Source organism: Pinus tabuliformis, chromosome 8 (genome assembly GCF_031772625.1).
Source record: "Pinus tabuliformis cultivar Carrire ecotype Pingquan chromosome 8, CPIR1, whole genome shotgun sequence".
NCBI classification, from domain to species: Eukaryota; Viridiplantae; Streptophyta; class Pinopsida; order Pinales; family Pinaceae; genus Pinus; species Pinus tabuliformis.
In genome coordinates this window covers 1,505,345,381-1,505,372,748 of record NC_142294.1, presented here as the reverse complement: position 1 = coordinate 1,505,372,748, position 27,368 = coordinate 1,505,345,381, and the positions used below count along the sequence as shown (strand labels likewise).

The 27,368-nt window shown below is 42.8% G+C and overlaps 1 protein-coding gene across 2 annotated transcripts; it reads left to right on the top strand.

Moving 5' to 3' along the window:
• Positions 1–270: 270 nt before the first annotated feature.
• Positions 271–3,961, top strand: LOC149241563 (uncharacterized). 2 transcript variants are annotated; one of them, XM_089367547.1, is made up of 2 exons: positions 271–3,111; positions 3,269–3,961. In XM_089367547.1, the coding sequence occupies exons 1-2, from the start codon at positions 354–356 to the stop codon at positions 3,646–3,648; spliced, it is 3,138 nt and encodes a 1,045-aa protein (XP_089223673.1). In that variant the 5' UTR covers positions 271–353; the 3' UTR covers positions 3,649–3,961. The 2 variants fall into 2 exon arrangements, with proteins under 2 accessions (XP_089223673.1, XP_089223672.1); XM_089367546.1 differs by having other exon boundaries at positions 3,257–3,961.
• The last annotated feature ends 23,407 nt before the right edge of the window (positions 3,962–27,368 follow it).

Sequence of the window (27,368 nt, the reverse complement as noted above, 5' to 3'; positions counted from 1 at the left end):
TTTATATTTTAAAGCAAACGACCAGCGGTACCTCATTTGACCAAAACCAAAAATAACACCGTCTGGGTAGACAAGATGGACGACTTGCGGTCAATAAAGAAAAATCCACTAAAAAAAATTGACTTCATACCATGTATTAGTATTAGTTAGTTGAAATGGACGATATGAGTTAAACACACCGGGTTAAGTTAACACCACTTGAGTCAACAAGAAAACGAAAATCCACCAAAATCCTTGTGACTCCTTATGCCAGGAAGGAATTTCACAAATGTAGTTGATATCCACAATTGCCCAAACCCTCTGAAATATTTTTGTAGTTCCTTAATTTTATCGATCGCCCATCTGAGGAGCCGATGGCAGCTTCCACGGATTTGATCCTCATCACCTCCACACTCACGCTCATCTTTGTTTCTGCAAACGCCCATCTTCTTCATCATTATCATGAGAAAAGTCGTGAACGACTGCAGGTCGATATAGAAGCCCTGCAAGCATTCAAAACCTCCGTCACATATGATCCTTCTCACGCCTTGGCCAACTGGGATTTTGTTGCCAATCATGTCTGCAATTGGACCGGTGTCACCTGCAACCCTCACAAACTGCGCGTATCTGCCCTAAATCTATGCAACATGGGCCTGCAAGGGACTATACCTCCACATTTGGGTAACATCTCCTTTCTTGGCGTGTTGAACCTTACTAGTAACAGTTTCTCTGGCACAATCCCGAACGAATTGGGCAAGCTGCGTCGCTTAAAACGTCTGTTCCTCAATAAGAATCACTTGATTTCGTCCATTCCAGAGGCTTTGAAAGATTGCACATCTCTCAGGATGCTTAATCTGTCCTTCAATAATTTGACAGGGACGATTCCGAGTGGTTTCGGCCAATTGCAAAACCTGCAAAATCTTTCACTGACCACAAACGGATTGACTGGGAAAGTGCCCGAATCCTTGGGAAATTGTTCTGCGCTGGAAGTTCTGGTTCTAAAAGATAACTTCCTTAGCGGCACTATTCCTTCTCAGCTTGGCATGCTCGCTAGAATTAAAATTCTGTCTCTTGCAATTAACCGGCTCAGTGGAGGAATCCCGCCTTCACTGCTTAATTGCACGGAGTTACGCAACTTAGAGTTGCTTGACAACAGGCTTACTGGAGAAATCCCGTGGGAAATAGGTACAAAGCTCTCAAATTTAGAGTATCTGCTGCTCTGGGGAAACGAATTAAACGGTACCATTCCGAAATCTTTAGGAAATTGCTCTCAGCTTTTATGGCTCGAACTCTCTCATAATTTCTTAATGGGAGGCATACCTCAGGAATTTGGAAAGCTCCGTATTCTACAGGATCTGGCACTTAATGATAATTATTTGTATAGTGAGGAATCCAGTTCCTTCCTTGGAGCACTTTCAAACTGCACCAATCTGCAAGAACTCTCTCTTGAGAACAATTATCTTAAGGGCTACTTGTCTGGAAGCATAGGCCGTCTTTCTCAAAATCTGCTTTATCTCGATCTGGGTGGGAATCGTTTCACTGGTAAGATACCCCAGGAGATGAGCAACATCACTGGATTGATTCTGTTAGCTCTAGACGACAATTTGCTCTCTGGAAGCCTTCCTTCTGCACTAGGACGGCTGTCTACTCTTCAGGTGCTGGACCTCGCCGAGAATAACTTGGAAGGTAATATACCCTATCAATTCAGTCAATTGAAAGCTCTGTATGAACTGGACCTTAATCAAAACTCGTTTTCTGGAGAAATTCATCAAGTTTTTGCAAGTTTGCAGCAGCTAAGAAATTTAGATCTCAGCCATAACAAATTCAGTGGTAATATACCGGACAGTGATATAGGGAATTGTTCCAATCTCGAACTTCTGGACCTTAGTTACAACGAGCTAAGCGGCGTTATGCCATCCAAAGTGGCTAGCCTTCATAACCTACAGTTCTACATTAATGTCTCACATAATGCGCTCACAGGAAGGGTGCCTGCCGAACTGGGAGGAATGCACATGGTTCAAGCAATTGATCTTTCAGCCAATAATTTTTCGGGGAGTATACCCGGCCAATTGGTGAATTGTGCTGAACTGGACTACCTTAATCTTTCTCACAATTCATTGGAAGGCACCATTCCCACATCAATCGATCAAGTTGCAGGACTTCAAGATTTGGATCTCTCTTTCAATAAGCTTTGCGGTCCCCTGCCTAGCTCTATAGAGAAATTACAGAAGCTTACGCATTTAAACTTGTCATACAATAACTTCAGAGGAGAAGTACCATCCTCTGGAGCTTTCAGAAAACTGAATTTTACATCATTCTTAGGAAACAATGGACTCTGTGGCAGATGGATAGAGTTACCTCATTGTAAATTGACGACAAGGCACCATCCTGATTCCAAAAGAAGGGTAGTTATCTTGGCCACTTCGGTTGGTTTAACTTTGCTATTGGTATTTTGCCTAGCCTTCATGGTTTTGATATATTTTCGTAGCAGAAAGCCTGCATTGTTGGAAACTATTTCAGCGAGATTAGGGAGGATGCTGACGAGCCAACTCCGCGAGACGAAGATTGTAAGTGAGGAAGAGGTTAACAGAGCAACTAATGGTTTCAGCCCGGATAACCTAGTGGGGCGTGGCGGCCATGGGTCAGTGTATAAGGGCGTATTAGACAACGCCACAATCGTTGCTGTCAAAGTTATAGAGTCTGCCACATCAGGAGGTGCATACAGGAGACTCATAAAAGAATGCAAGACGTTGGGAAGAGTCCGCCATAGGAATCTGGTGAGAATGGTGGGCGTATGCTCAAGTTTTCAGGTCAAATCTTTGATTATGGAGTTCATGTTGCAGGGAAACCTGGATAAGCATTTGCATTGTAGGGAAAATAATTGCAGGTTGGATCTAAAAAGACGGCTGAGCATTCTCAAGGACGTGGCCCATGGAATGGCATACCTTCACCATCACTGTTCTCCGGCCATTGTTCATTGTGATCTGAAACCTTCCAACGTTTTACTGGATGAGACGATGACGGCTCATGTTGGAGATTTCGGTATTTCACGCCTCATCAACGATTCAACAGCAGCAGCCTCAGGGGACACCTCCAGTCATGTGATCGGGTCTGTTGGTTACATTGCACCAGGTAAACACTGATACACTAGATTGATTGAGCAATGTTGTATATGGGAAATATTTGAGTCAGTGATAAAGGTTTTATATATAAATGCTGATATGGGATTATATGTGAGTCACTAATAAAGGTTTTATATATATAAAATTGGTTACAGAATATGGTACAGGAGGCCGCCCGTCCATGAAAGGGGACGTATACAGCTACGGCATCTTGGTACTGGAAATGATAACGGGAAAGAAGCCCACAGATGCAGTGTTATCAGAAGAAGAGCAATCGTTGCAGAGTTGGGTGGGCGATGCATTCCCCGACAGATTGTTGGAGGTGATTGACACGACTTTGGTGGAGGAGATTAGAATGGAAGATGAATCACATGATGTAAGTGAATTTATTGGGTACGGAATTGTTGTGCTGTTGGCGAAGATAGGTGTGATGTGTAGCAAAGGGGATCCTCATCAACGACCGACTCTTCGAGAGGTTGAGGCATCACTAGAGCAGCTAGTCGCTAAAATCCATAAGAATTCAGAAGCCATTTCTGAATCTGATTAGGGCATGTTGTGGAAGCCATTTCTGAATCTGATTAGGGCATGTTGTGGAAGAAAATGATTAGATTACGCTGCCCCAAAATGATTAGATTACGCTGCCCCATTTAATGGTTAGTACATATATGTGGAGGAAAATGATTTGTGGTCAGCACATATATTTGGAGGAAAATGATTAGATTAGATTAGATAATTAGTTCTGCATTTTCATGTGTTGTAAGTGTGATTATAGGTTTTTAGAAGTAGTTAATTATATCCAATTAGATTGGATATGGTTAAATCCAAAGATATTTTCTAGTTAATTAATCTCTTATATTCTTATGTGGTGAAGAGATTTGTTCAGTGAATTAATAATGTAATTAAAATATTTTTTTATCTTAAAATAACATTTATTATTAGATTTGTTCAGTGAATTAATAATGTAATTAAAATATTTGTTTATCTTAAAATAACATATATTATTATTTAATTAATATAAATGTGTTTATGTAATCAAAATAAAATTTCTATTTTAAGATAATCTATATTATTATTTAATTAATATAAATGTGTTTTATAAAATTTCTATTTTAAGATAATCTATATTATTATTTAATTAATATAAATGTGTTTTTTAATTTTTGAATTCAATATGATTGCTTTTAATCCATTTTTTCCTATGTGAAATCTTCTTTCAATATAGGAAAAAAACAACGTACATAGGAAAAATATTATCATATTTTTTTATTTTTATTTTTAAGTTTCTAAGAATAATTGTTATTAAATAGAATTTATAGTAAACTAAAAAGTCTGTATTAATTTTGGGATTTATGTATAGTTAATGGTTTAGGATTTGTTTTTTATTAGCTTATTTTATAAATAAAATTGACATGCTATTTTTTTTTGTTATATAGAGATTTAATATAATTATAAAATTCTATAATGATGTAATTTTGACAAGTGGTCGGGGGCTAATTCATGTATGATGATAGTTTAGACCATCATTTCCAAAGTTTTATTGCCAATTTAATAGTGGCCTATAGCTTGTATTTCAATATTACTAGTTATTTTACACATTAATATTACAATTGGTGGTCATCATCATACTTTGGACCAGCACAAGTGGGATACTCAATAGTACATTCCTAAATTGACATTTCATTTATTAAACACTCGAATATTATGTATGCACTGTAAATATGTATATTGATTCGTTAAATATTTTTTGTTTTATTCTTGGCAATAATGCATTTATTCTAGACTTAAGGAACCCTCAATCTTGTGTATTTGGATTTGTATTCCTAATGTTTGTCAATACTTTGTGGAAGCAAAGATAGCGTGCTCAATTTACCTTGTTGTTGGTAGATTGTTGCAAGGTTTACAACATTGATGAATGTTGTCTACAAATTCCTGTGCCTTTTATTGATCTCATTATGATGGGTTGTCTATGATTTGTGGTAGTTTTCCTATATCCTTGAAAAAAATTATATAGTGGCAACTAAATATGAAATTGATATTTTATGAGAAAGGCTCACACAAATGGATCTCAATTTACACAAAAATTTCAATCCCTATACTCCTAATCCCATTAATAAAAGTGTAATGAATATGCTTGCTTTCTTCTTGGAATACTTCGAATGGTTCTCCTTGTAAAGGATGTAATGTTTCATTTATAGGAACCTTAAGGGATCCATATATAGTAGTTGCTTCTTTGTTGAAAGCTACAACTCCTATCAAGGCAAGGAGTAGTATTGTTTTGCATCCATTGATTTCTTGAGTAAGTAATGTAGCTCATAAGTTAGGATTTTCCAATGTCTATTATTCTTTGGATGATCATATTTAGGAGTTTTTTTTCTTTGTTGATAATATTGTAGGAGTATGTCAATGTAATTAGTCTACCTTTGACCGCTTCGATCTATTCAATTCAAATATGTATAAGTTGTAAATAAGTTATTATGATGATGGGAGTCAAACCGTATGAGCTTAAATAAATGAACCTGTGTGTAATTCATATAAATATTTCATGTCAATTCCTAGTGTATAGCTCAAGCCCAAGGCCTAACCCATGAGTGGCTATGAATCTAATTCAACTAAACATGTTTTTCTATGTACCATGTGGTAGTGCATACCACGATGTACTCAAGCTATGTAAATATTATTTCAAAATATAATATAACTTGGTCCAACATTGCTATAGAGACAACATGAAAATGGTTATGGTTTCATTAGCGGGGAAGAGGAAAAGAGGCCCAAGGGAAGGGGTATACAACAATAAGAATCAATCACCATGCACACGCCTGAGGATAGTGTTTTTTTTTTTATTTCATTCCATTGTGGCCTATCGATCTCATCCAATCCAATCATTTTTTATTCTCATTTAGTTGCATTGCTAACCTACAAAAAATAAACTTAAAATGTATCAATGACCCTCAATTCCTTCTTAATCATGACATTGAGTGGTGCCTCTATTGATTATTCATGGACCATCCAAAAACATAACCTCCTATATTTTAAAAATGTAACCATTTAGATTCACGTCAACACTCATTTTCCCATGTTGAGGGTATCCTACTTATGCCAATGGCATTCGTAACACAATAGTGTAAACATTATACTTTTTGAATTTTTCCTAGCTACCTTTTTTTATATATATTTTACCCAAAATTTGGCTAGAAATTTAAAAGAATTAGTGGTTTCACAAATGTGAGTTGTTGAGATTGCACAAGTGAGGTGTGATAGGTTTTCTCAAGGTATTGAATCTGTTAATGAATTCAAAAATGCAATTTAAGCAATGGAAATTAAAGCCTAACCAACCACTACCTAGTCAAATTTCGATGATGTACTATAAAAGGTTTAAAAAGTAGAATGTTTAGAATTGTTCATTTCTAAAGGGCGTATTCTTCTCCAAGTTTTCATCATTTTCTAATGCCATATGGAACATTTCCATCTATTTTGTCAATACTTGGTGGAAGAAAAGATAGTACGCCCAATTTACCTTGTTGTTAGTAGATCGTTTGCGAGTTTACAACATTGATGAATGTTGTCTACAAATTATCACTTGTATTAATCTAACTATGATGGTTTGTCTATGATTGGTGGTAGTTCACCTATTTATTTGAAAAAAATATAGAGCGACAACTAAATATGAAATTTATATTTTATGAAAGAGGCTCACATAGATGACTCTCAACTTACACAAAAATTTCAATCCTTATATTGCTAATCCCATTAATGAAAATGTAATGAATATGTTTGGTTTCTTCTTGGAATATTGATTCTCCTTGTAAAGGATGTACAATGTTTCCTTTATCAGAATCTTAAGGGATGCATTTTATGAAACCAGCTCACAAAAAGATAGAAACGATAAATCAACGACTTCAAAATTAGCCTCTTCAAGGGGGCAACCTCCTTTACATTACACAAATGAACAATTCTTGGATGATACAAATGGCAATACTTCCTTTCTATATATAGGAGTCTAACTGGTCCCAATATAATCAAAGCCTACATAACAATAATATTTTAGGGACACAAAAATAACAATAGTGGGCTTTTATGGGGCACAATAATAACAACATGGGGAGGACTACATGGGCACAACAATACCATAATGGGGTTGCACTAATAACAATAAGTGGCTACACTAGTAGTATAGGGACCTAACATGCCCCTCTCCTTCAAAAAGTGTAGTCCTCAATGCTTGAGTAGTTCTGGATGCTTCTGTATAAAATTCTCATCCTCTCATGTGGAATCTTTAGCAGGTAAGTTCTTCCACTTGATGAGATACTCTGAAATTGATCGATTTTGTATTTGTTGGGTTCTTGCTTCCATGACTTCTTCAGGTTCAAATATGATATTTCCTTCCTCATCAAGCTCCAACAATATTGTTTGAACTGGGACCTTGTCACCTATAACCTTCTTTAAGCATGAAACATGGAAAATTGGGGGCACTCGAGAAGATGCAGGAAGCTCCAATTTGTATACCATAGTACCAATCTTTTGCATCACTTTATAAGGACCATAGTACTTTGGTGATAATTTATTATCCTTCTTATCTTGCTTGAGGGAGACTTGTTTATATGGTTGTAGTCGTAAAAATACCCAGTCATCTATGCCAAAACTTCTTTCACTGCGATGTTGATCTCCCTGTTGTTTCATTCGATTCTGCGTGAAAGTGAGGTTATCATTTTTCTTCTTGATATGTCCTTCTATCTTGAGAGTTTGAGGAGTGGTAATTCTTGCCAATGAATTACAAGATATGGTCGGATTCATTTCTTCTTTCTCTGGGGTTGGTTCTTGGTGTATATCCTCTTCTTTTGACATTTCTTGATCCTTTTCTTCCTCCTCTTCACAATCAATGTAAAATAATTTCTTCTCAACACACTTATGACCTTTAGTGTATTTGCTATCACAACTGTAACAAAGGTCATTTTCTCCTTTTTCTTCCAATTGTTGTGGTGTCAACCTTGTAGGTTGTGGAAGGCTCAGAAAAACAACACTTCCATCTTTATAATTGTGAGTGGTAGGATTTCTTCTTGCCATAATTTTGCTTTCAATTTTTCTCGCCAACCTAAATGCCTTCTCCAATGAATTAGGTTCCCAAAGATGAATCTCATGTTGAATGTTATCCTTTAAAATCCCTATGAAGACATCAATCTTCTACTTATCTGGAATATCATTTACCTTTATATTAAATTTTTGGAAGTCCTCAATGTTCTTTTCCATTGAACCCTTTCGTTTGAGATTTATCAATTGGCTAAAAAAGGTGTTGCTATTTGTATCCTCTTAATGTGCTATCATTTCCTCCATGAAAATTGACCAAGTGACAAGTGGTTTACGAGAACAAAGCCCTTTATACCATAAAAATTCATTCGGTTCTAAATATAAAGATGCAGTACATACCTTTTGTAACAGTTGCACATCATGTAGATCAGAATATTTCTTCATATATAGTATCCATGTTATGGGATCGTTGCCATTAAACTTAATCATATCGATCTTTGGAATATGGTGGGTTTTCAATCGAATGTTAGATTCTATGAACTCATGAGTAACATTTATTTTTTTCTCATCATGAGTGGTGAGCTCCAGTATTGCAGCAATAATGTTGCAACTCCTGGGACTCCCTTCTTTACTTTTATCAACCCGGTAGTTTGTAACAAACTTGGAAGCAATGGTGCTGTATGCACAAGTACTAGCTCTTGCCGCAGCTGTCACTTGGTCAGCTGGCACAAGTCCGCTAGGAGCTTAAGCCAACTTATATGAGCTCTAACAAGAAGCATATTAATTGATGGATGAAAGCTAACTTAAAGATGGCTAATCTACTTGCAGAAAGAAACTGGAAAGCTGAAAGGAAACGTAAACCCTAGCAAACCCTAATTTTACCAGCTATCCCTACTGATGTAAGAAAGAGGATGCAAGCTAATGAAAGAAATGCCCTTGACTTCTAGGAAGGTAAATACATGTATCTAAGCTACTTCTACAATAAAATATGAAAAAAATATCTTTTTTTATTTTTGAATAAGTTGCCAGAATTATTATGCATGCGATTTGACTATTTTGACTGTGCAGAGGTGGATTGGCAAGAGGAAATACTTGGATGAGGTTGGGAAGGTTCAGAGAGGGCCTAAGGGGTCCCTAACACCCTTCTAGAGAGTTTCACAGAGTTTGGCTATCAAGAAACCTCATTCGTGAGCTTCTACAGGAAGTGTGGAGGGGTTCTACAGGATGTCTGTGACTTTCTACAGGATGTCTGTAACTTTTCTACAAGATGTTCATAAATGGGATTTTGGAGGATGGATGGATGAAGAAAGATGAAGGAGTGGGTATGGAGGTAGGATAAGGGTTGGAGGTGGTCCAAGACTTGGTGGATGGAGTTGAGGACAGATGTAGATGGCTGGATTTGTTCAAGGAGGACTGAAGCAATGATGCACAAAAACTAGGGTTATGTGAGCAAATGGCAAACATAAGGCTAGAAGCTGAGCTGAGGGATGAAGCAGATGGGTTTGATGGAGTATGGGCAGGTAGAGAAGTGGTACAGGTGCTCTGCAAGTCATTTTTCCAACTGAACCAACAAAGACTTGTAAAATCAAAGGCCTAGTTATGTTGACCTAATCTGATCTAGCTATCAGTAAAGAGGATGAACAAAAGTTTGAACTGCAATGAAACCATGTATACTAAATCATGAAACTAAGCAAGCAAAAGTCTGAACTTGTAACCAACTTCTACAAATGAAAATCAAACACTAGTGATTGCATGGAAAAGCAAAATCAATGTTTTTGTGGGCAGCAAGGTCACCCTGATCCCAACTCCTGATCCCACTGAGGGAAAGGTGAAATCTGAGGTGTTTGATGGCCCTTTTTTGAAGCTTTTCCCTGTTAACAACCTATCAACTAAACCTAAGCATCAAAAGTCTTTCTAACCATTAATAGTGACCTAGTTAATCAGCAAGATTTAATATACTTAACAAAAATGATTTTGCGAATGCATAAAGAACAAATAACAATACATAAAGGAGGCCTTAGCACTTGGGTTGGGCCCAACCCCAAGAGCTACAGGCTCCTATAAAGAACTCAGATCTGATGCCAAGTAAAGCTACTTCTCATTACTAAAAAATAATCATCACAAGAAAGTTGTACAACAGTAGCTAAGAAAAACGAGCTGAAAAAGCACAGCACTATAGTGCAAATACCAACAGTTCCAAAAGTAAACTACGAAGGCTGAGGCCTTCCTATTTATACAATATGAGGGGGCTAGCAACCCTCCTAAATTCAAGGGACTCGACTGTTCCAATTGCTAGTAAACAGTCACTCTTCCCAAAGCTGCTTGGCTGCCTTTAGAACTCGTTTTGGTGGCCTGATGAGCTCAGAGTTGAGGGTGGAGATTTCAAGGAAGGGCCATTTAATGCCACAGACAACCTCCCTATGAATCCTCACCTCAAGATTGCTTGGTTTTGCTCCAAAATTTGTCCAAAAGACCTGAAATGACCACGTATTAGCCTCCTTGGTAGAGTGACCACCCTTATTCATTCAAATAACATAAACATACTAGAAAAACATGCATAATATATGAAAATGGAGGATTGAACAAGGACAATTAGGCAAAATGAGCCCAATAAGTTACCCAATTCGGGGCTCATCATCACCCCCCTGCTAAATGGGTTGCTCATCCTCTGAGTAACTAGTCCATCTCATCATCCTTTATGGCTCTGATCGCCTCCCTCATGTCCCAGGCCTCTACGGTGATATCCTCTTCCCAGTCATGGAATCCTGCCTTCCTTTCCACTTCCTCCCATTTTCTACCTTCCTCCTCTTCCTTCGCTCCTTCTAGCAATCCCAAAAGTAAAGGAGGACTGAATTTCAGGCCAATCCAATTGGCCTGCAAGTTTTGCATCAATTGTTTGTAGAGAGGTACCCTTGCCAAGGCTTCCCTCATCTTGGTGGGGGAGTGGTAATCTTTTATCTTCAGGCTGTGAGGCAGTGTGTTCCACCGCCTTGTGCAGGCATGCATGCAGTTTTCTCCCAACAGTCTCTCCATGTTCTCAAAGTGGGCAATGGCTTGAGCCTGTTGCTCAATGTATTTTGGTAGATCCCGAGGACTGTTGGCCAAGTGCTGGTGGGCGCTTATCACTACTGAGGGGTCATCCGCCTCTGCTCTGATCATGAGTGACTCATTGAGCTCTCTGCCTATGATACTGCGGACCTCTACTGCTCTCTTCTCCTCATGGCTCATCCAAGAGGCCATGGCCATAAGCTAGACATCTCCTATCACCGTATTGGGATCCCATGCGTTCATGTTCAGAAGGGCCAAGTTGTGCAAGTAGAGCTCTCATAATTTGGCCTCTATCCTCAGATGAACTACTGCCACACAGAGCTGCAAACTGATGATAATTTTGGAATGGGGTGACGCTCCTTTGGGCCAAGGTATTGATCTGAAAATGTAACCACTGATCCTTGAGGTATAGGGCATAAGATTTGGCAGGCTGCCTACACTGCAGAGCTTCCATTGCCCAAATGGCCATGCAGGCCAGTTGGGCCTCCTTTTCTTGTACCTGTTGTTTCAGAGACTGTGTCTCCAACTCTTTTTCCTATAGTTGTCGATTCAGTGTCTCAATTTCAGTCTGCACCCCTTCCTTTCTCTACTGTTCATCAGGGGTATCTTTGGCTATTGTGGGCTCCTCCTGTTGTTGTTGTTCTCCCAAGATATGAGGCCTGTCTTCCTTTCTTTGTCCCTGTAATTGTACCTGTTGTCTAAGCAGCTCATTTTCTTCCTGTAGCTTGACCCGCTGGCTACTCTCCACATGTCGTACCATAGCCAATTCGCTCCTTGCCTCTTTGAGTTTTTCCTCCAGAGGACCTATATCCACCACACCCTTGGACTTAGCGATTTTGATCCAAGTGTGGGTCCTCACTCTCTATTCTTCTAGTGCAAGGAAAAGTGGCACTGTGAATTTTTGAGGAATGATCTTTCCGTCCTCTAAGAAGTTATAATAGGAGCCCAAGCTAGGCTGGGGGCTAGGTTCGACAATGTTCTCCACCTTTTCTTCCTCCTGTGGTGATTTAGCTGCCTCACCTTCCATTGCTTCGGTCTCCTTCAGCCTAGGCAGTGTTTCCTGTAGAATAGTCTCAGCATGCTATAGAGAGGCCTTTGTGTCCAACATTTTCATTCTCTCCCTCCAGGTGGATGTCTTTCGGCTTCCCCGTTCATAAGTGATGGATGCCTTGGAGGGGTACCTCTCCTTTTGTGTGGTAGGGGTGTCTAAAATTGTGATTGGTTCTTTTGACGGTGGCTGGGGTCTGCCAGTCTTAATCCTCACACTCCTTCTTGCCTTAAAATACAGGGGAGGCTCCCTCTTTCACTTCCCTTTCATCTTGGGAGATGTGCTTAGGGTGGCCAGCATAGCTGCTGCCTCCCTAGCTAAGATTTCCGGTGATTTTTCCCTCTGTTGCTCTATCTTCAGACTTCCTGTAGAAAGTCCTGTGCTGATTGTTTCCTGTCTTCCTGTAGAAATAGTTTTTGAGCTTCCTGTAGAAATGATTTTTGTTGTTTTGGCCTACTTTGCCGGGGGTGCCTTCTCCTTCAATTTTGTTGTGGTTGCCTTGGATGTGCCCTCACTTTCTTGGACTTTTTCAGTCCTTTCTGCCCTGATTTACAACCGTTTCTCCCTTGGCGTTTGTGATTTTATTCCACCCACAGCTTTGGCCTCAGTAGCTTGGCCTTTTTCTCGTTTCTCTTCTTGCTCTCCCTGTGGTGGTCTATCCTGGGTTTCTTTACCATTAGTTTCCTTACCCTTAGTTTTCTCCTCTGCCTCAATATGCTCCTTTTCCTCACTGCTAGATGAAGTGAGTTCTTCGGCCAGAATTTGGATATCATCATCCTTGGACATATTGTGAAAAATCTCCCAGGAGAGAGGGACAGTATACGTATGGAGGGCATCCTCTACTAGAAGCTTGATAAGCCCATGATAGGCCAGCTGGTCTGGTGTCCCTTCCTTCAGTTTTGTGCCACCCTCAATCAGTGACTATAGGAGGAAGTAGGGGATGCTTAGCTTTTGTTCTGTGGGTACATCCATCTTATGTCTGAGTTCAGTTAGCAGCTGGAAGTGATAACCGTATACAATACTGAATCGCCCCTCACAGGTAATGTATTTCATAATCTGAAGGCTGACCTCACTCCAAAATGGCTTAAGGCTGGCTCTCCAGACCCCATTCTTATCCTATGAAAACTGTTCTTCTGGTAGGAAGAATTCCTTTTTGGCCTTCTGGCCCAATTTCCTTTCCTCTTTATCCTAGGGTATCCCCAATGGCAGATCAGTGACCCGACTAATGAGTTGTGGGGTAAGATTTAGGGTCAACCCTCTGAAATTTACAGTGGCCAGTGTCTTTGATTTAGGCTGCAGGGACCTTAGGAACTCCTTTGTTATCTCATCATCATGACCTTGAATTCTGTCGCAGAAGGTCATCTAATTTGTGTGGGTAAATAGGTCTACCGCCTCATGAGTTTCTCGCAACTTCTTGGAATCCAAGGGTTCCTTTCTGATAAACCCTCCTAGCATGGTGAAAAATTCTCTGTTTTGGCTTGTGCTTTGATCAGAAAGGGAATTCTGTTTATGGTTTCCTCCCCAGAACGTTGAAGACAATATCCCTCAGGTGTTTATAGGTCACTTTGTATCAATTCCCTGGTTACAATGTTGTTGCTGCCCAGAACTCGACTGCCAAAAGGGAATTAGGCTCTCACAGATAGAGTGCAGAGCTTAATTTTCACACCAATCACATACAAGTCACATTCTTGATGCACAGGTCAGCCCTTATAGTGGTTTATCATTTCTACAGGAGGAATTTGTTAACAGGCACTGTGGAGGAGAATGTAACACTGAACCAACTGAAAAAACTTCGTGTATCACACAGGCAAACCACCCTTCTTGACCCACAGGCAGACTTGTTTTAATTCTCCTATTCCAAATAATTTAATTTACCACCTTTCGAAATCTCATGCATGGGTGTGGCGTTTTTCGAGCCTACCTCTCTTCGAAACTCCAATTCTGATGCAGAAGATCCGGGTTTCTCTACTCCGGGAAGCTATGCTATGCTTCATGTAGAGCTCCTTCCTGTAGAGAGCTTTTCCGGCTTCTGGAGGACGTCACGGCGCTTTTGAGCAAGCCTGGGATGTAGGAGGAGTTTGAAACAGGCCGAGAAGCTTGGGCTAACGAACTGTAGAGGAGGAGGAGGACACGTACGTTGCTGAAAACCGGTTGCAAGAGTAAATGACAGTGGTTAATATGAGTGCTCTAGCTGAAGGATTTTGAATTACGGCGTAATTCATGGTTTGGGGGTGAGGTGTCCAGGCCGATCCGTTAGCCAACGTCACAGCCATCATTCTCCGACATGTCTCTGACCGCCATTTTCTATCTATGCCATTACCTGCCGTCATCACTGCCAATCCGCCGATTTCATTGCAAATCCGCCGATTTTCCTCGACTGGACACTTCCCATGTGTCAGCTCCACATCCCTTTGGTAGATCCGAGCATAACTGAGCTCGTTCGGATCCCATAAGGCCATTCGACTGACTGTGGGTGGCCAGTTGACTGGCCACTGAATTCATTCAATCTACACCATTCACAGACATGCAGTTTTCATAGTATAGTCTATGCAATTTGATGAAATAAGGTTAGACACTTACCTGTGTGGTCATGGACATGTTCTGTAGGTTTCTAGACGTGGAACAATGGCTTTGCTCATTGCTGCTTCATGCACAGGCATTGGAATTCCTTCGTTCATTCGCTGATGCTGCATGCAAGGCTTCGGGACCCGATCCTCTGGTGGTGAACATTGCATGCACGGCTCTATCTTTTCTCAGCTGTCGAGGAGGTGTTCACGTTCAAGCGGAGCTGGTTACATGCCTCCTGTGTTGATTTCAACTGCTATTGACTCCATAGTGTGTACTCTAGGTGGATCAGCTACTACAGGAGTCCTGTAGGACATCATGTAGCTATTTCTCCTCCTGGGATGCATGCTGAAATGAGCAGGGTTGCATCCATGATTGAAGGGTCCTGATGGAGCTTTAACAGGTAGAGTGTGTGAGCCTTCATGTACTTGATTTGTCCCTTGAAAAAAAAAATTACAATCTGAGGAAAACAGGACTCTTTACATGACTGTGCAGGAATACAGGACCAGATTGTTGTAGTGGCAGTGGAAAGAGATGAAACAGGTGATGGATGGAAGAAAGGGGTGGCTACATGCCTCATCAACAGATTTCAAGTTTTAAATCCCTCTCCAGAATCGATTTTGGCCTACCTAAAGGTTCTACAAGATGTTTCCTGTAGAGATGCAAAACTTCCTTTAGAAAGCCCTCAAACTCCCTGTAGGAGGTTGAATGTTGACCCAAATGTGTCCAAGTCCTGGAAAATGTGAGTGGCCATGGAGGGAGTGTCTATGAGGATGTCTGGTAACTTGGTACGGACCCCTGTCCTTGTTTTCTGTGACCTCCTTTATCTGCACTGTATTCCCTGCAACCTACAATAATTCTTCAGAGATTAGACCTGTTTCTTTTCTTCTTTTTCTCCTCTTTCCTCTTTTTCTTTTTCTCTCTTTTTTTTTTTTTTTGAAAGACAACAGGGGTGCCTTCATGAGGTTTTCACCCCCACTATCTGCCCTGGGCGCCTCAGAGAGGTTTTCATCCAAGGATCTTTTTATTCAAATTCTTTATTTTCTGAGAGACAACAGGGGCGCCTCCCTGAGGTTTTCACCCTCACTACCTGCCCTGGCCACCTCAGAGAGGTTTTCATCCAAGGATCTTTTTATTCCTCTTTTTTTTTTTTTTTTTTATGATCAAGGTGTGGCCGAAACAGAGGCAGAACCCTGCTCTATTACCAGCACTAATTTTTCCACAGTTTCAAAGAACTCCTGCCTTGAAAGGGGTTTCTTGTAGATTTTCAATCAATGCCCATTGACAAGCATGGGGATGGCTTCTTCATCAATGGTCCTGATAAGGACTAAACCATTGTCATTGCATTTCTCCACTGTATATGGTACTAACCATCTTGTCCTCAGCTTTCCTTTGAAATCCTTGTATCTTGAGTCATACAGTAGCGCCCAATCTCCCGGCTGGAATTTCTTTTCATTAAGGTGCCGGTCATGCCATATCTTCCTCTGGAGTTGAACTACTTCTGAGTGGAGAAGGGCCTGCATTCTTTTTTCATCTAATCCATTCAGTTGCAATAATATTTCACGTTGAGCATGGTTGAGATCTAGGTCCAACTAAGCTGCCACCCTCAATGTATTGTACTCGAACTCTATGGATAGCAAAGCTTTCTTCCTGTAGACCAGCTCATAAGGTGTGAAACTGGTTGTAGTCTTCCAAGTGGTGTTGTAGGCCCAGGTGGCCTCAACCATGCAATCTTCCCAATCCTTTCTACTGCTGCTCACAACCTTAGTCAAAATCCCTTCCAATGCTCTATTAGTGACTTCCACCTGCCCATTTGCTTGAGGATGATAAGGGGTGGAAATCTTGTGCTTGATCTTGTGATGCGTGAGCAAATCTTCAATCAGGTTGGAGGTGAACTGGCTTCCTTGATCAATGACTAACTCTCTTGGGTAGCTAAACTTGTAGAAGATATTTTCCCTCGGAAAATCAGCCACCTTTTCTTCTGTTGCTGCTTTGATTGCCTTCGTTTCTGCCCACTTGGTTAGATAGTCGGTGCACACAATGATGTAAGACCGTTGCTTTGAAGGAGGGTTGATAGGACCCAAAAAATCCATGCCCCACTTTTCAAATGGCTCGAAGGTCACTTGAGGTTGGAGAGGCATTTCATCCCTTGGAGTCGGTTTTCCCATCCTCTGACATTGGTCACACTAGCTGATGTATCTTCTAACATCTTGATGAAGAGTAGGCCAATAGTAGCCTGCCTGTAGAATTTTGAAGGCAGTCCTTTTGGCTGCAAAGTGGCCTCCACAAGATTCATCATGAGAGGTTAGGAGGATTTTAAAGACTTCCTCCTCCCTAACACAATGTCTCAAGATCTGATCTAGGCCAAGTTTAAATAGGTTGCCCCTGATCCAAGTGAATAGGGCACTCTTCCTTACAATTCTACTCTTCTCCTTTGAGGATAGATGTGGAGGGAACTGTGCTGAGACCAAGTAATTTGCTATATCAGCAAACCATGGAGAGAGTACTGAGATAGCAAACAGATGTTCATCGGGCATCTGGTCATCCACTGTTCCTTCTTCACCTGGTGGCAAGTCCAATCTAGACAAGAAGTCATCAACAACATTTTCCTTACCTGGCTTGTTGACAATAGTCAAATCAAATTGCTGCAACAAAAGTAACCATCTAATGATACAAGCATTGACATCAAGCTTATTCATTAAATATCTAATCGCAACATGATCATTGTGTACAAATGTTTGATAACCAATGATGTAGTGTCTGAACTTGTTTAGGGAATGGACTACAGCCAGGAAGTCTTTCTTGGTTACAGTATAGTTCATTTCTGCCTTGGACAGGTTTTTGCTAACGAAGTATATGGCATATGGGAGTTTCTCCTCAACTTGTCCTAAGGCTGCCCCTATGGCTTTGTTCAAGGCATCAGTGTGGAAAGGTAGGGCCCAGTTTGGACCTCTCAAGATTGGGGTGGACACCAGCTTATCTTTCAACTCATCCAGTGCCCCTTGACAGTTGTTAGTCCATTTAAACTAAACATCTTTCCCTAAGAGGCCAAACAAAGGCGAGGCTAGCTTGTTGAAGCCTTTAATGAATCTTCAGTAATATCTTGCTAAGCTTAGGAAACTCTGAACATATCTTACCTTTCGAGGAGGTGGGACCTTTTGGATGATAGTAATTTTATTAAGATCCACCTGTAATCCTTGCCACAAAATGGTATGACCTAGCACAGTCCCTTCAATCATCAGGAATTCACATTTTTCGGGACTGAGGGACAGGTTCATCTCAATGCACTTGGTTAGAACTTTTCCCAGATTAGTCAATGCTTCTTGGAAGTTGGACCCATAAGGAGTAAAGTCATCCATATAGATTTCTACCGAATCATGGACCAACTCAGAAAAGATGCTCATTACTGCTCTCTAGAAAGTGGCAGGAGCATTGCATAGCCCAAATGGAAGGACTCGGTAGGCAAAGGTACCCCAAGGACAGGTGAAGGTGGTTTTATCTTGGTCTTCCGGGCTGATTTGGATCTGGTTATACCCGCTGAACCCATCTAGGAAAGAGAAGAACTTCTTCCCTGCTAGTCCATCCAACACCTGATCTATGAAAGGCAAAGGGAAATGGTCTTTCTTGGTGGCTTTGTTAAGTTCTCGGTAATCTATACAGATTCTACACTTCCCATTCTTTTTGGGCACGAGCACTAGAGGCAAGACCCACTCACTATCGGAGATAGGGTAGATGAATCCTGCATCCAATAATTTTTGCAATTCTTCTTTGACAATGTCTTTAAGGGCTGGATTCATTCTCCTCTGAGGCTGCCTAACTGGTTTACAATCTTCTTTAATGTAGATGTGATGGGTACAAATCGAAGGATGGACTCCTTTCATCTCCTTATAACTCCAAGCGAAAGCATCTAGATGATTGTTCAGTAAGCTACACAACTCCTTTTCCTGGGAAGGAGATAGGGAGGAGCTGATCTTTAAAGTTCTTTCGGGACCTAACTCCACATTCTTAACTCTGGGAGAGGTTGGATCAGTCACACAGAGGTCCACTAAGATGATGGCTTGGGTATCTTCCACTAATTCCTCTAAGGACAGTGCACTGGGGGTGGATTTTGAATCACAATCTCAATCAAATCATCCTCGGTTTGAGGGCCTCCCCTAGTGGTTCCTACTGTGCAAAATGGTGCAGAGTAGACCTCATCCTCATCTCCTTCTTCCAACCAGAGTGGTAAGTCATGTTCTAGCAGAGGTTGGGTAGGAGGATATAGGACTAGCTTCTTGGACATAGGCCCATTCTTGATGGTCATGCTTCCAGTTCGGCAACTGATGTAAGCATCCACAGTGGCTAACCAAGGCCTTCCCAAAATGAGGGGGTATCCAGGGAGCTTTTGATCTCGATTTAAACAGGAACGCAACAAATTATAGAGATAACCATATACACAAAGATGCAGCGGAAATAATACTTCATTTCATTAATGGAAAATACTGAAATATGCTTACAAACAGAAATGGAAATAAACTAGCTAGGGCGATGGTAGCTTATCTCTGAGAAGAGATGTGATGGCTACATGCCTCTGAACTATGTTACAATGAGGCTCGAAGGCCTATTTATTGTTGAGAAACAATGGAAAAAAACCCTTATCATTCCAAAACCTAACCCTAGGAGATGAAACGCCAAACTGTGGGCCCCGTTTGGGGGTAAGTTGGTACATCAACTTCCCGGGGTCGTAACTTTGGCATATGATCTCCGTTTGACGCGTACAATAGCTCATTAGAAAGATCTATCCGAGAACTATCATTGTTGGAACAGGCAACACGAGTCCATTCCATGGACTCGTGTTGCCCCCGGATTCCCCAAAAAACGTCGTTTAGGGCCTCAAAACGGCTCCGGAAGTTCAGGACCCGAAAAACTGCTAAAAATAGTAAGTTGTGCTACAATTAAGGAAACTGAAAATGCTGAGAAAGACAATGGTGGGGGTCTAGGTGGACTTGGCAGGTGGCCACCAATATCCACCTAGATCATTCCTCCCCCCTTAGGAAGCAATGGTCCCCATTGCGTTGAGCTCCTCCATGAGATGAGGAAACTTCTGCTGAACTTGTTCCCTGGTGAGCCACTTGCCCTGCTGAAGGAGTTGGCCCGCTTTGACAACTCGATACAGTTGGATATTCTGTTGGCGAGTGTTCTTGATCTGTGTGTCCATGATCCGATCAGTTGCAGCTTGTTCCATGCAATCTGGATTTAATTCTGTGGGTTTGAGCTGTTCTGCAATGTCGGATGTGTCTAGCAATGGTGGAAAGTATGGCCGAAGGCGGTCCACATTGAATACTGGGTGCAGGCCAAGGAATGGGGGAATGCTGAGCTCAAATGCATTGTCTCCCATAGCCTTAGTAATGGTGTAAGGACCATATCGGAGTGGTCTCAATTTCCGATAGGCTCCAGTAAGGCGTTCCTTTTGCAAATGCAACCAGACATTGTCGCCCAGTTGAAACTTGTGTGGCACCCGATGTTGATCATGTCGCTGCTTGTACTTAGCATTTGATTTCTCAAGAATGTCATGGACCTGCTGGCGAATATGTTGGATGCGCTCAATGAAGCTGGTGGCCTTATCTGTTTCGGACTGGACATGAGCTGAATTCATGTGAGTAGCTGCAAGTGGCATGGCCACATCAATGGGGCATAGTGGCTGGAATCCCAAACCCACCTGAAAAGGGCTATGGCCAGTGGAGCTGTGAAGAGCTCGGTTGTAGCTGTGCTGAACATAGGGGAGGCTCTCGTCCCATGTGCGTGGATGCTTTGAGTTATACATGCGTAGAATGTGCACAATCATCCTATTGACAACCTCTGTCTGGCCATCAGTTTGAGGATGGAAGGCTGTGGACTTCGTGAGTTTGGTGTCCAGCATTGACCAGAGACTGGACCAAAAGGTGCTGAGAAACCGACTGTCCCGATCTGAGATGATAGACTGTGGGATCCCAAAGTGCACCCACACTCGTTCAAAGAAGAGTTTAGCAGTGGCTTCTGCTGTGATATTCTTCTTGCAGGCCATCATAATGGCCATCTTTGAGAACCTGTCGACGACCACAAAAACACAGTCATTTCCATGCTTAGTGGAAGGAAGGCCTGACATGTAATCCATTGAGATGGATTCCCAAGGTCGACTAGGGGTAGGCAACGGGGTATAGAGGCCTTGCTTCTTAATGGTCAGTTTGGCAATGGCACAGGCAGTACATGATCGGATGTACTTCCCAACATCCTGTCGAAGATTCGGCCAATAGAAATAGTTTTGCAGTACTGCCACTGTTTTCTCGACCCCGAAATGCCCAGCAGCCCGACTGTAGTGTGCTTCCCAAATCATCTTGGCACGCTCGCTTGAAGGAACACAAAGGTGACCGAGGTGGCATAACAGGGCATCCTGGAGGTGAAAATCTGCAACCTGCCGACCCTCCAAGAGTGTCTGGTATGTGTGGCCGAATTCTGGGTCGCTTTTGTAGAGAAGTGGCCAATCAGAAGTCTCGTGCCCGCAAGAGTTGAGCACGGTGGTTAGCGCCATGATCGGTGGTCGACTGAGGCAATCTGCAACATTATTGGTGCTGCCCTTTTTATACTTGATATTCAAGTGAAACTGTTGCAGGTATGTAGACCACTTCTGATGGCGATCATTCTGCAATTTCCCTTGGGTCTGTATGAACTGCAGAGGTCGGTGGTCTGTGTGGATGACCGTTTCCTTCCCCAAAATGTAATGCTTCCATTGTCGGCAGGCCTGTACAATGGAATACATCTCTTTATCATAAGTGGGGTACTTCCGAACTGTGTCTGAAAGTGTTTCACTGTGATATGCCACTGGATGTCCATGTTGAGTAAGGACTGCCCCAATAGCATAGTCAGAGGCATCTGTCTCGACCTCAAATGGTTGTTGTAAATCTGGTAACGCGAGCACTGGTGCCGTGCAGAGGCGATCCTTCAACTCCCTGAATGCCTTCTGTTGAGATTCAGACCAAAAGAATTTTGCTTTCGCCCCGCCCTTGGTGACTTGACTCAAGGGCCAAGAAATATGAGAAAATCCCAACACAAACCTACGGTAGAAGTTGGCAAGACCTAGAAAGTTGCGGAGCTCTGTTAGAGTGGTTGGAGAGGGCCAATCCCGAATGACTTGGACCTTGGCTGGATCAACATGCACCCCCTGTTCATCAATGATGTATCCCAGATATTGAACCTCGGTCATGCCAAAAGTGCATTTCTCCAAATTGGCACATAGCTTGTGTTGCCGCAGTGTTTGGAGAACCTGTCGGATGTGGTGGAGGTGCTCTTCCCAACTCTGGCTGAAGATCAGAATGTCATCCAAGTATACTACTACAAAGGAGTTGGTGAATGGCCGCAAGATGTCATCCATTAGCCTCATAAAGGTTGCAAGAGCATTCGTCAATCCGAAAGGCATGACCAACCATTCGAAGAGGCCCTCCTTGGATTTGAAGGCAGTCTTCCACACATCTGAGGGTTCAATTGGTACCTGGTGATATCCTGACTTCAGATCGATCTTGCTGAAATATTTCGCCCCCTTTAGTTGGTCTAGGAGGTCATCAATCCGCGGGATCGGGTACCTATTACGGACAGTGATCTTGTTCAGCGCCCGATAGTCAATACAGAGTCTCCACGTCCCATCCTTCTTCTGTACCAACACTATCGGGCTCCCACAGGGCGAAGAACTCGGACGGATGTGACCTTTCTGCAGGAGCTCCTGAATCTGCCTCTTGATTTCATTGTTCTCCAGAACGGAGCACCGATAAATTGGTCCATTGGGTAGCGGCGCACCTGGGGTTAGATCGATGGAGTGCTTGACTTGACAGTGCAGAGGAACCCCTGCCGGGGAGGTGAAGATGTCTTCGTACTCCTCCACAATCTTGTCCATCTGTAGCTGCCGTGCAGAGGGACCCCGTTTGGAGGCTGCGACCACTGTCTTCTTCTTCCCTTGAGGGCGTATCATCAGGAAAACAAATTTCCTGGTTTTGGAAATGATCTTACTGCATTGTTTTGCAGTAATCAAAGAGATGGCGGCAGGTGGTGCTACCTCTGGTATCCTGAACAACTTATTTCCCAATGTAATAATAACAGCACGGGGCCTTGATTCATACACAGCATGTCGCTTCCACAAGTATGGTTGTCCTAGTAATACATCACAAACTTCAAGGGGAGCAATGTCACACAATACCTCATCCGTGAAGGGCTTGATGTTGTATGGAAGGCGACACTGCTGGCTCACGCGAAGATCTCGCCCTTGGTGAAGCCACCCAATGGTGTATGGTTGTGGATGTGCTGTGGTCGGTAAGCCCAACCGCTTCACGACCTCTGCCGAAATGAGGTTCTTTTGACTCCCGCTATCAACAATGAACTGTATCGGGGAGCCCTTTACCCACATCTGGGAGTGGAAGAGACGCTCCTCCTCCTCTGGATCTTCGGGTTCATTTTTCTGGATCTTTGCGGTAGCAACAGTGGCGCTGGGATCCGCATCAATGATCTGCTTCCCTTTTTCATACCCCTTATCGGGTTCTGACTCAGAGTCGGAACATGCATCTAATTCTGAAACCTTTAGCTCAGCCACCAGTGACTGCTTGGCCCGACACTCACTTGTGTTGTGAGTGGAGCTCTTATGGAACTCGCACCATTTTCCAGTGTCCTTTCTCGGCATCGCGGCGTTGCTCTTTGCTTGCAGCTTCGGCTGGTTGTCTTGGGCTGTCTCGCCTTGGCTTTGTCCTTTGTTCTGCGGTTTAGGGGCACCTTTCCCTTGCTTTCGATTCGCAGATCCAAAGTCTCGCTTCTTTTGTTTAAACTTCTGCTCGACCTTGACGGCATACCGGTATGCTGCGCCGAGCGAGGGGATGTTTAGGAACTGTATTTCTTCCTGGATGTACTTGTGCAGGCAGCCACGGTATTTGAGTATCAAATGTTGCTCTGAATCCTTGATACCCAACTTTGTGCGAAGCGTATGGAAAAGATTGGTGAACTCCGGCACGTCTTGGTCCCTTCCCTGCCGCAGCGTGGTCCACTTTATGTATTCATCCTCATAGCTTCCGACAGGGTAGTACTGCTCCTTGATGGCATCCCGGAACGAATCCCAGGTGGGTGCGGCTGAAAATAGTGAGCCAGTACTTTCATCCTTCTGCTCGCAGTAGGTTTCCCACCAATCCTTGACGTGGGGGGCTGCTTTGAGAAGAGCAAAAACAATCTTTTCCCGACTCGGAAATTCATGAACAGAAAAGTAACCCTCTAGCAGATTTAACCATTTATCTACGGCATCGGCGTCTATCTGACCCTCGAATATGGGGATTTCAAAATTAACTTGTACCTTAAAGGGTGTGGCGTTTCCAGAGGAGCTGCTGGAAGCCGATGCGTCGCTGAAGGATCTGCGCAAAGCTGTCCATCATCGCGTTCCGTTGTCGCTCGAGCGCTTCTTCGAGCAAGATTTTGATGGGATCTCCTGCCCCCTCGTCTTTCTTCTCGTCCGCCATGGGAGGCCGTCGGGATTTGCGAGGCTGGTCTTGCAAAGGTTCAACCAGTTGAAGCCCTAACTCCTTATATCCCGACCTTGTTGGGGACATGCAAAGAAAAACAGAGAAAAAGCAGACCGCTCTGATACCACTGATCCGGATTTAAACAGGAATGCAACAAATTATAGAGATAACCATATACACAAAGATGCAGCGGAAATAATACTTCATTTCATTAATGGAAAATACTGAAATATGCTTACAAACAGAAATAGAAATAAACTAGCTAGGGCGATGGTAGCTTATCTCTGAGAAGAGATGTGATGGCTACATGCCTCTGAACTGTGTTACAATGAGGCTCAGGCCTATTTATTGTTGAGAAACAATGGAAAAAAACCCTTATCATTCCAAAACCTAACCCTAGGAGATGAAACGCCAAACTGTGGGCCCCGTTTGGGGGTAAGTTGGTACATCAACTTCCCGGGGTCGTAACTTTGGCATATGATCTCTGTTTGACGCGTACAATAGCTCATTAGAAAGATCTATCCGAGCACTATCATTGTTGGAACGGGCAACACGAGTATGGACTCGTGTTGCCCCCGGATTCCCCAAAAAACGTCGTTTAGGGCCTCAAAACGGCTCCGGAAGTTCAGGACCCGAAAAGCTGCTAAAAATAGTAAGTTGTGCTACAATTAAGGAAACTGAAAATGCTGAGAAAGACAATGGTGGGGGTCCAGGTGGACTTGGCAGGTGGCCACCAATATCCACCTGGATCAGCTTTGCCTTTGGCGGAAGGACCAAGAAGTCCGCAGGGTACTCCCAAGAGTCAACAGAGACCAATACATCTTCCACAATCCCTTCAGGAATCACAGTGGAGCAATCTGCCAACTGTAGGACTGTCGAGGTCTTCCTTAAGGAACTCTGAAGGTTGAGTTTAAGCATGGTGTCCCTGGTCATCACGTTAATGGCAGCTCCTAGATCAATCAAGGTATGCGGGATTATGGTGCCATTGATGTGGACATCAACTACAGGACTCCCAGGGTCCAAATACTTTGGACAGATTACTTGCCCCAACATTAGATCGGATAGTTGTCCGATGACATTGATAGTCGAGTCATCTCTCTTTCGCCTGCCTGGGTGCCTGAAACACTTCTCCTTAATCAATTTGTTGTATATCGGTACATCTTTGATGGCTTGGAGAAGTGGTATTTTCACACACAACTGTTTCAGTTCTCCCAGAAGTTCAGTCTCCTCTGGGTTTGGTTGTGTGGTTACTGTGAGTTGCTCAAGAAAGGGTGGAATGGCTTTGGGTTCCCTTTCATGTTTCTCTTCCTTGTCCTCTAGGGGAGGAGGTTGGTGATCTGGAAGGGTCTTCCCGGATTGTAGGTTGATCTCCTGGATCTCCACAACATAGGTAGCACATGTCATCTCCCCAGTGTATACCTGCTGGGCCTGTCGATTGGGGTTCGGGTTCGGTTGAGCAGGCATCTGGGGTTGTTTTGGAGGAGAACGAGGCAATGGTTGTGGTTGAGCAGGTGGTGGAGGTAGAATGGCAGGAGGAGAGTTGTATTGGGGCCTCCACCCCAGTTGAGGTGCATTCCACTGAGGCTGTGGCTAGACATGTGAGTGAAACGAATGAGCAGTGGGTTGAGTATGGTATTGAGGTGGATAAGACCATGGAGGAGGTGCAGACTAGGAAGGATGAGCAGGGGGACCCCAAGAAGGCATGTGAGTAGATTGGTTGGGGCTATAATAAGCTTGGGATGGCCCTTGCATCCCCTGCTGGTAAGGTCTGGGTCCATGCAGCCTCCTTTGGTTGAGGAAGTAGAGAGGTTCCATGGGTGCCTCAGTCCCCTGGTACATGGCTTTGAATCTGGGCAAGGTTGGGCATTGGTTTGTGGGGTGATTCTCCTCACAAATGAAACATACCTCTACTGAGTGTAACGGACACTCGTTCTTAGGGTGCTTCCTCATACATCTGGGACAGAAAATGGCTAAAGCCCTCTCAGCTTCCTCTTTCTTTTGTTGGATTTGGAAGGTATCAAGTTGCATGGCAATGGTCTGTCTCATCTCATTTTTGAGGTCTTCCATCTGATTAGCAAACTCATGCTTGGAGAAGGTAGTACTAGCTAAAAGTGGATTCCCTCTACCTCTTTTCCAGGCTGCCCTGGAGTGGTTTCTAAACACAGTCTTTATGTCCTCATAAGGTAGTTGGTAAATGTCTCCTCCAGCTAGCATGTGAAGGATATCTAGAAGGTCTTTAGGGACTCCTCAGAGCAGAACTAGCTTTAGAGATTCAGGGTCAAGTGTGCACCTAGCCTATTTATAGCTGAGTTGGAACCTTTCCTCATAGTCCTCTAAAGACTCATCATTTCCCATGTTCATCCGAAAGATTTCTCCCTTGGTTTCCTTTGACCTATAGTAATCCCGGTATTTGTTGTTAAAGGGTTGCTGCATTTGAGCCCGAGTAGTGATACTGTTTCCAGGTAACCCCATGAACCAACGTAATGCTGCATCCTTGAGGGTAGAGGGAAAGAGTTTCAACTTTTTCTCATCTTCCGTATAGTCATAAGTTCGACAAAGCACAACAAACTGAAATAGGCAGGTATCAGGGTCTTCAGTGGTCAATCCATGGAAATGAGGTAAGGTTAAGGGACTTATGTTCTTCATTTTCATGTCCCCGTTGGTCTCTTGGATGGGGAAGGTACCTTCTATTCTCTCGTCATCGTCTCTACCATTTCTGTTGTCAGCCACAGTCTCAAAAGGAATGTTTTCTTGTGCTTCTTCTGTTATAGGATCTTCGTATATCTCAGTAGGTTCACCTATAGGTTCTTCTGGGTCACTGCCACCAAAGAAGAGAGAAGGGTGACTCAATGAAGTGGTGGGGGTGTTGGGTAGGAATTTTCCGGTATTATCTCTATTACTACGAGGCATGAAAGGATTTTTGGTTTCTTTTGTTTTTTTCTCTGCTTGATCCTGCAAAACTGAAACATATGGAATTGCAACTAACTAAAACCTATCTTGCAGAAATGAAAATGCAGAATTGAAATGAAAGCAGGAAAGGACTAATCTATTTTGCTGAAATCAAATTGCGAGAATGAAATG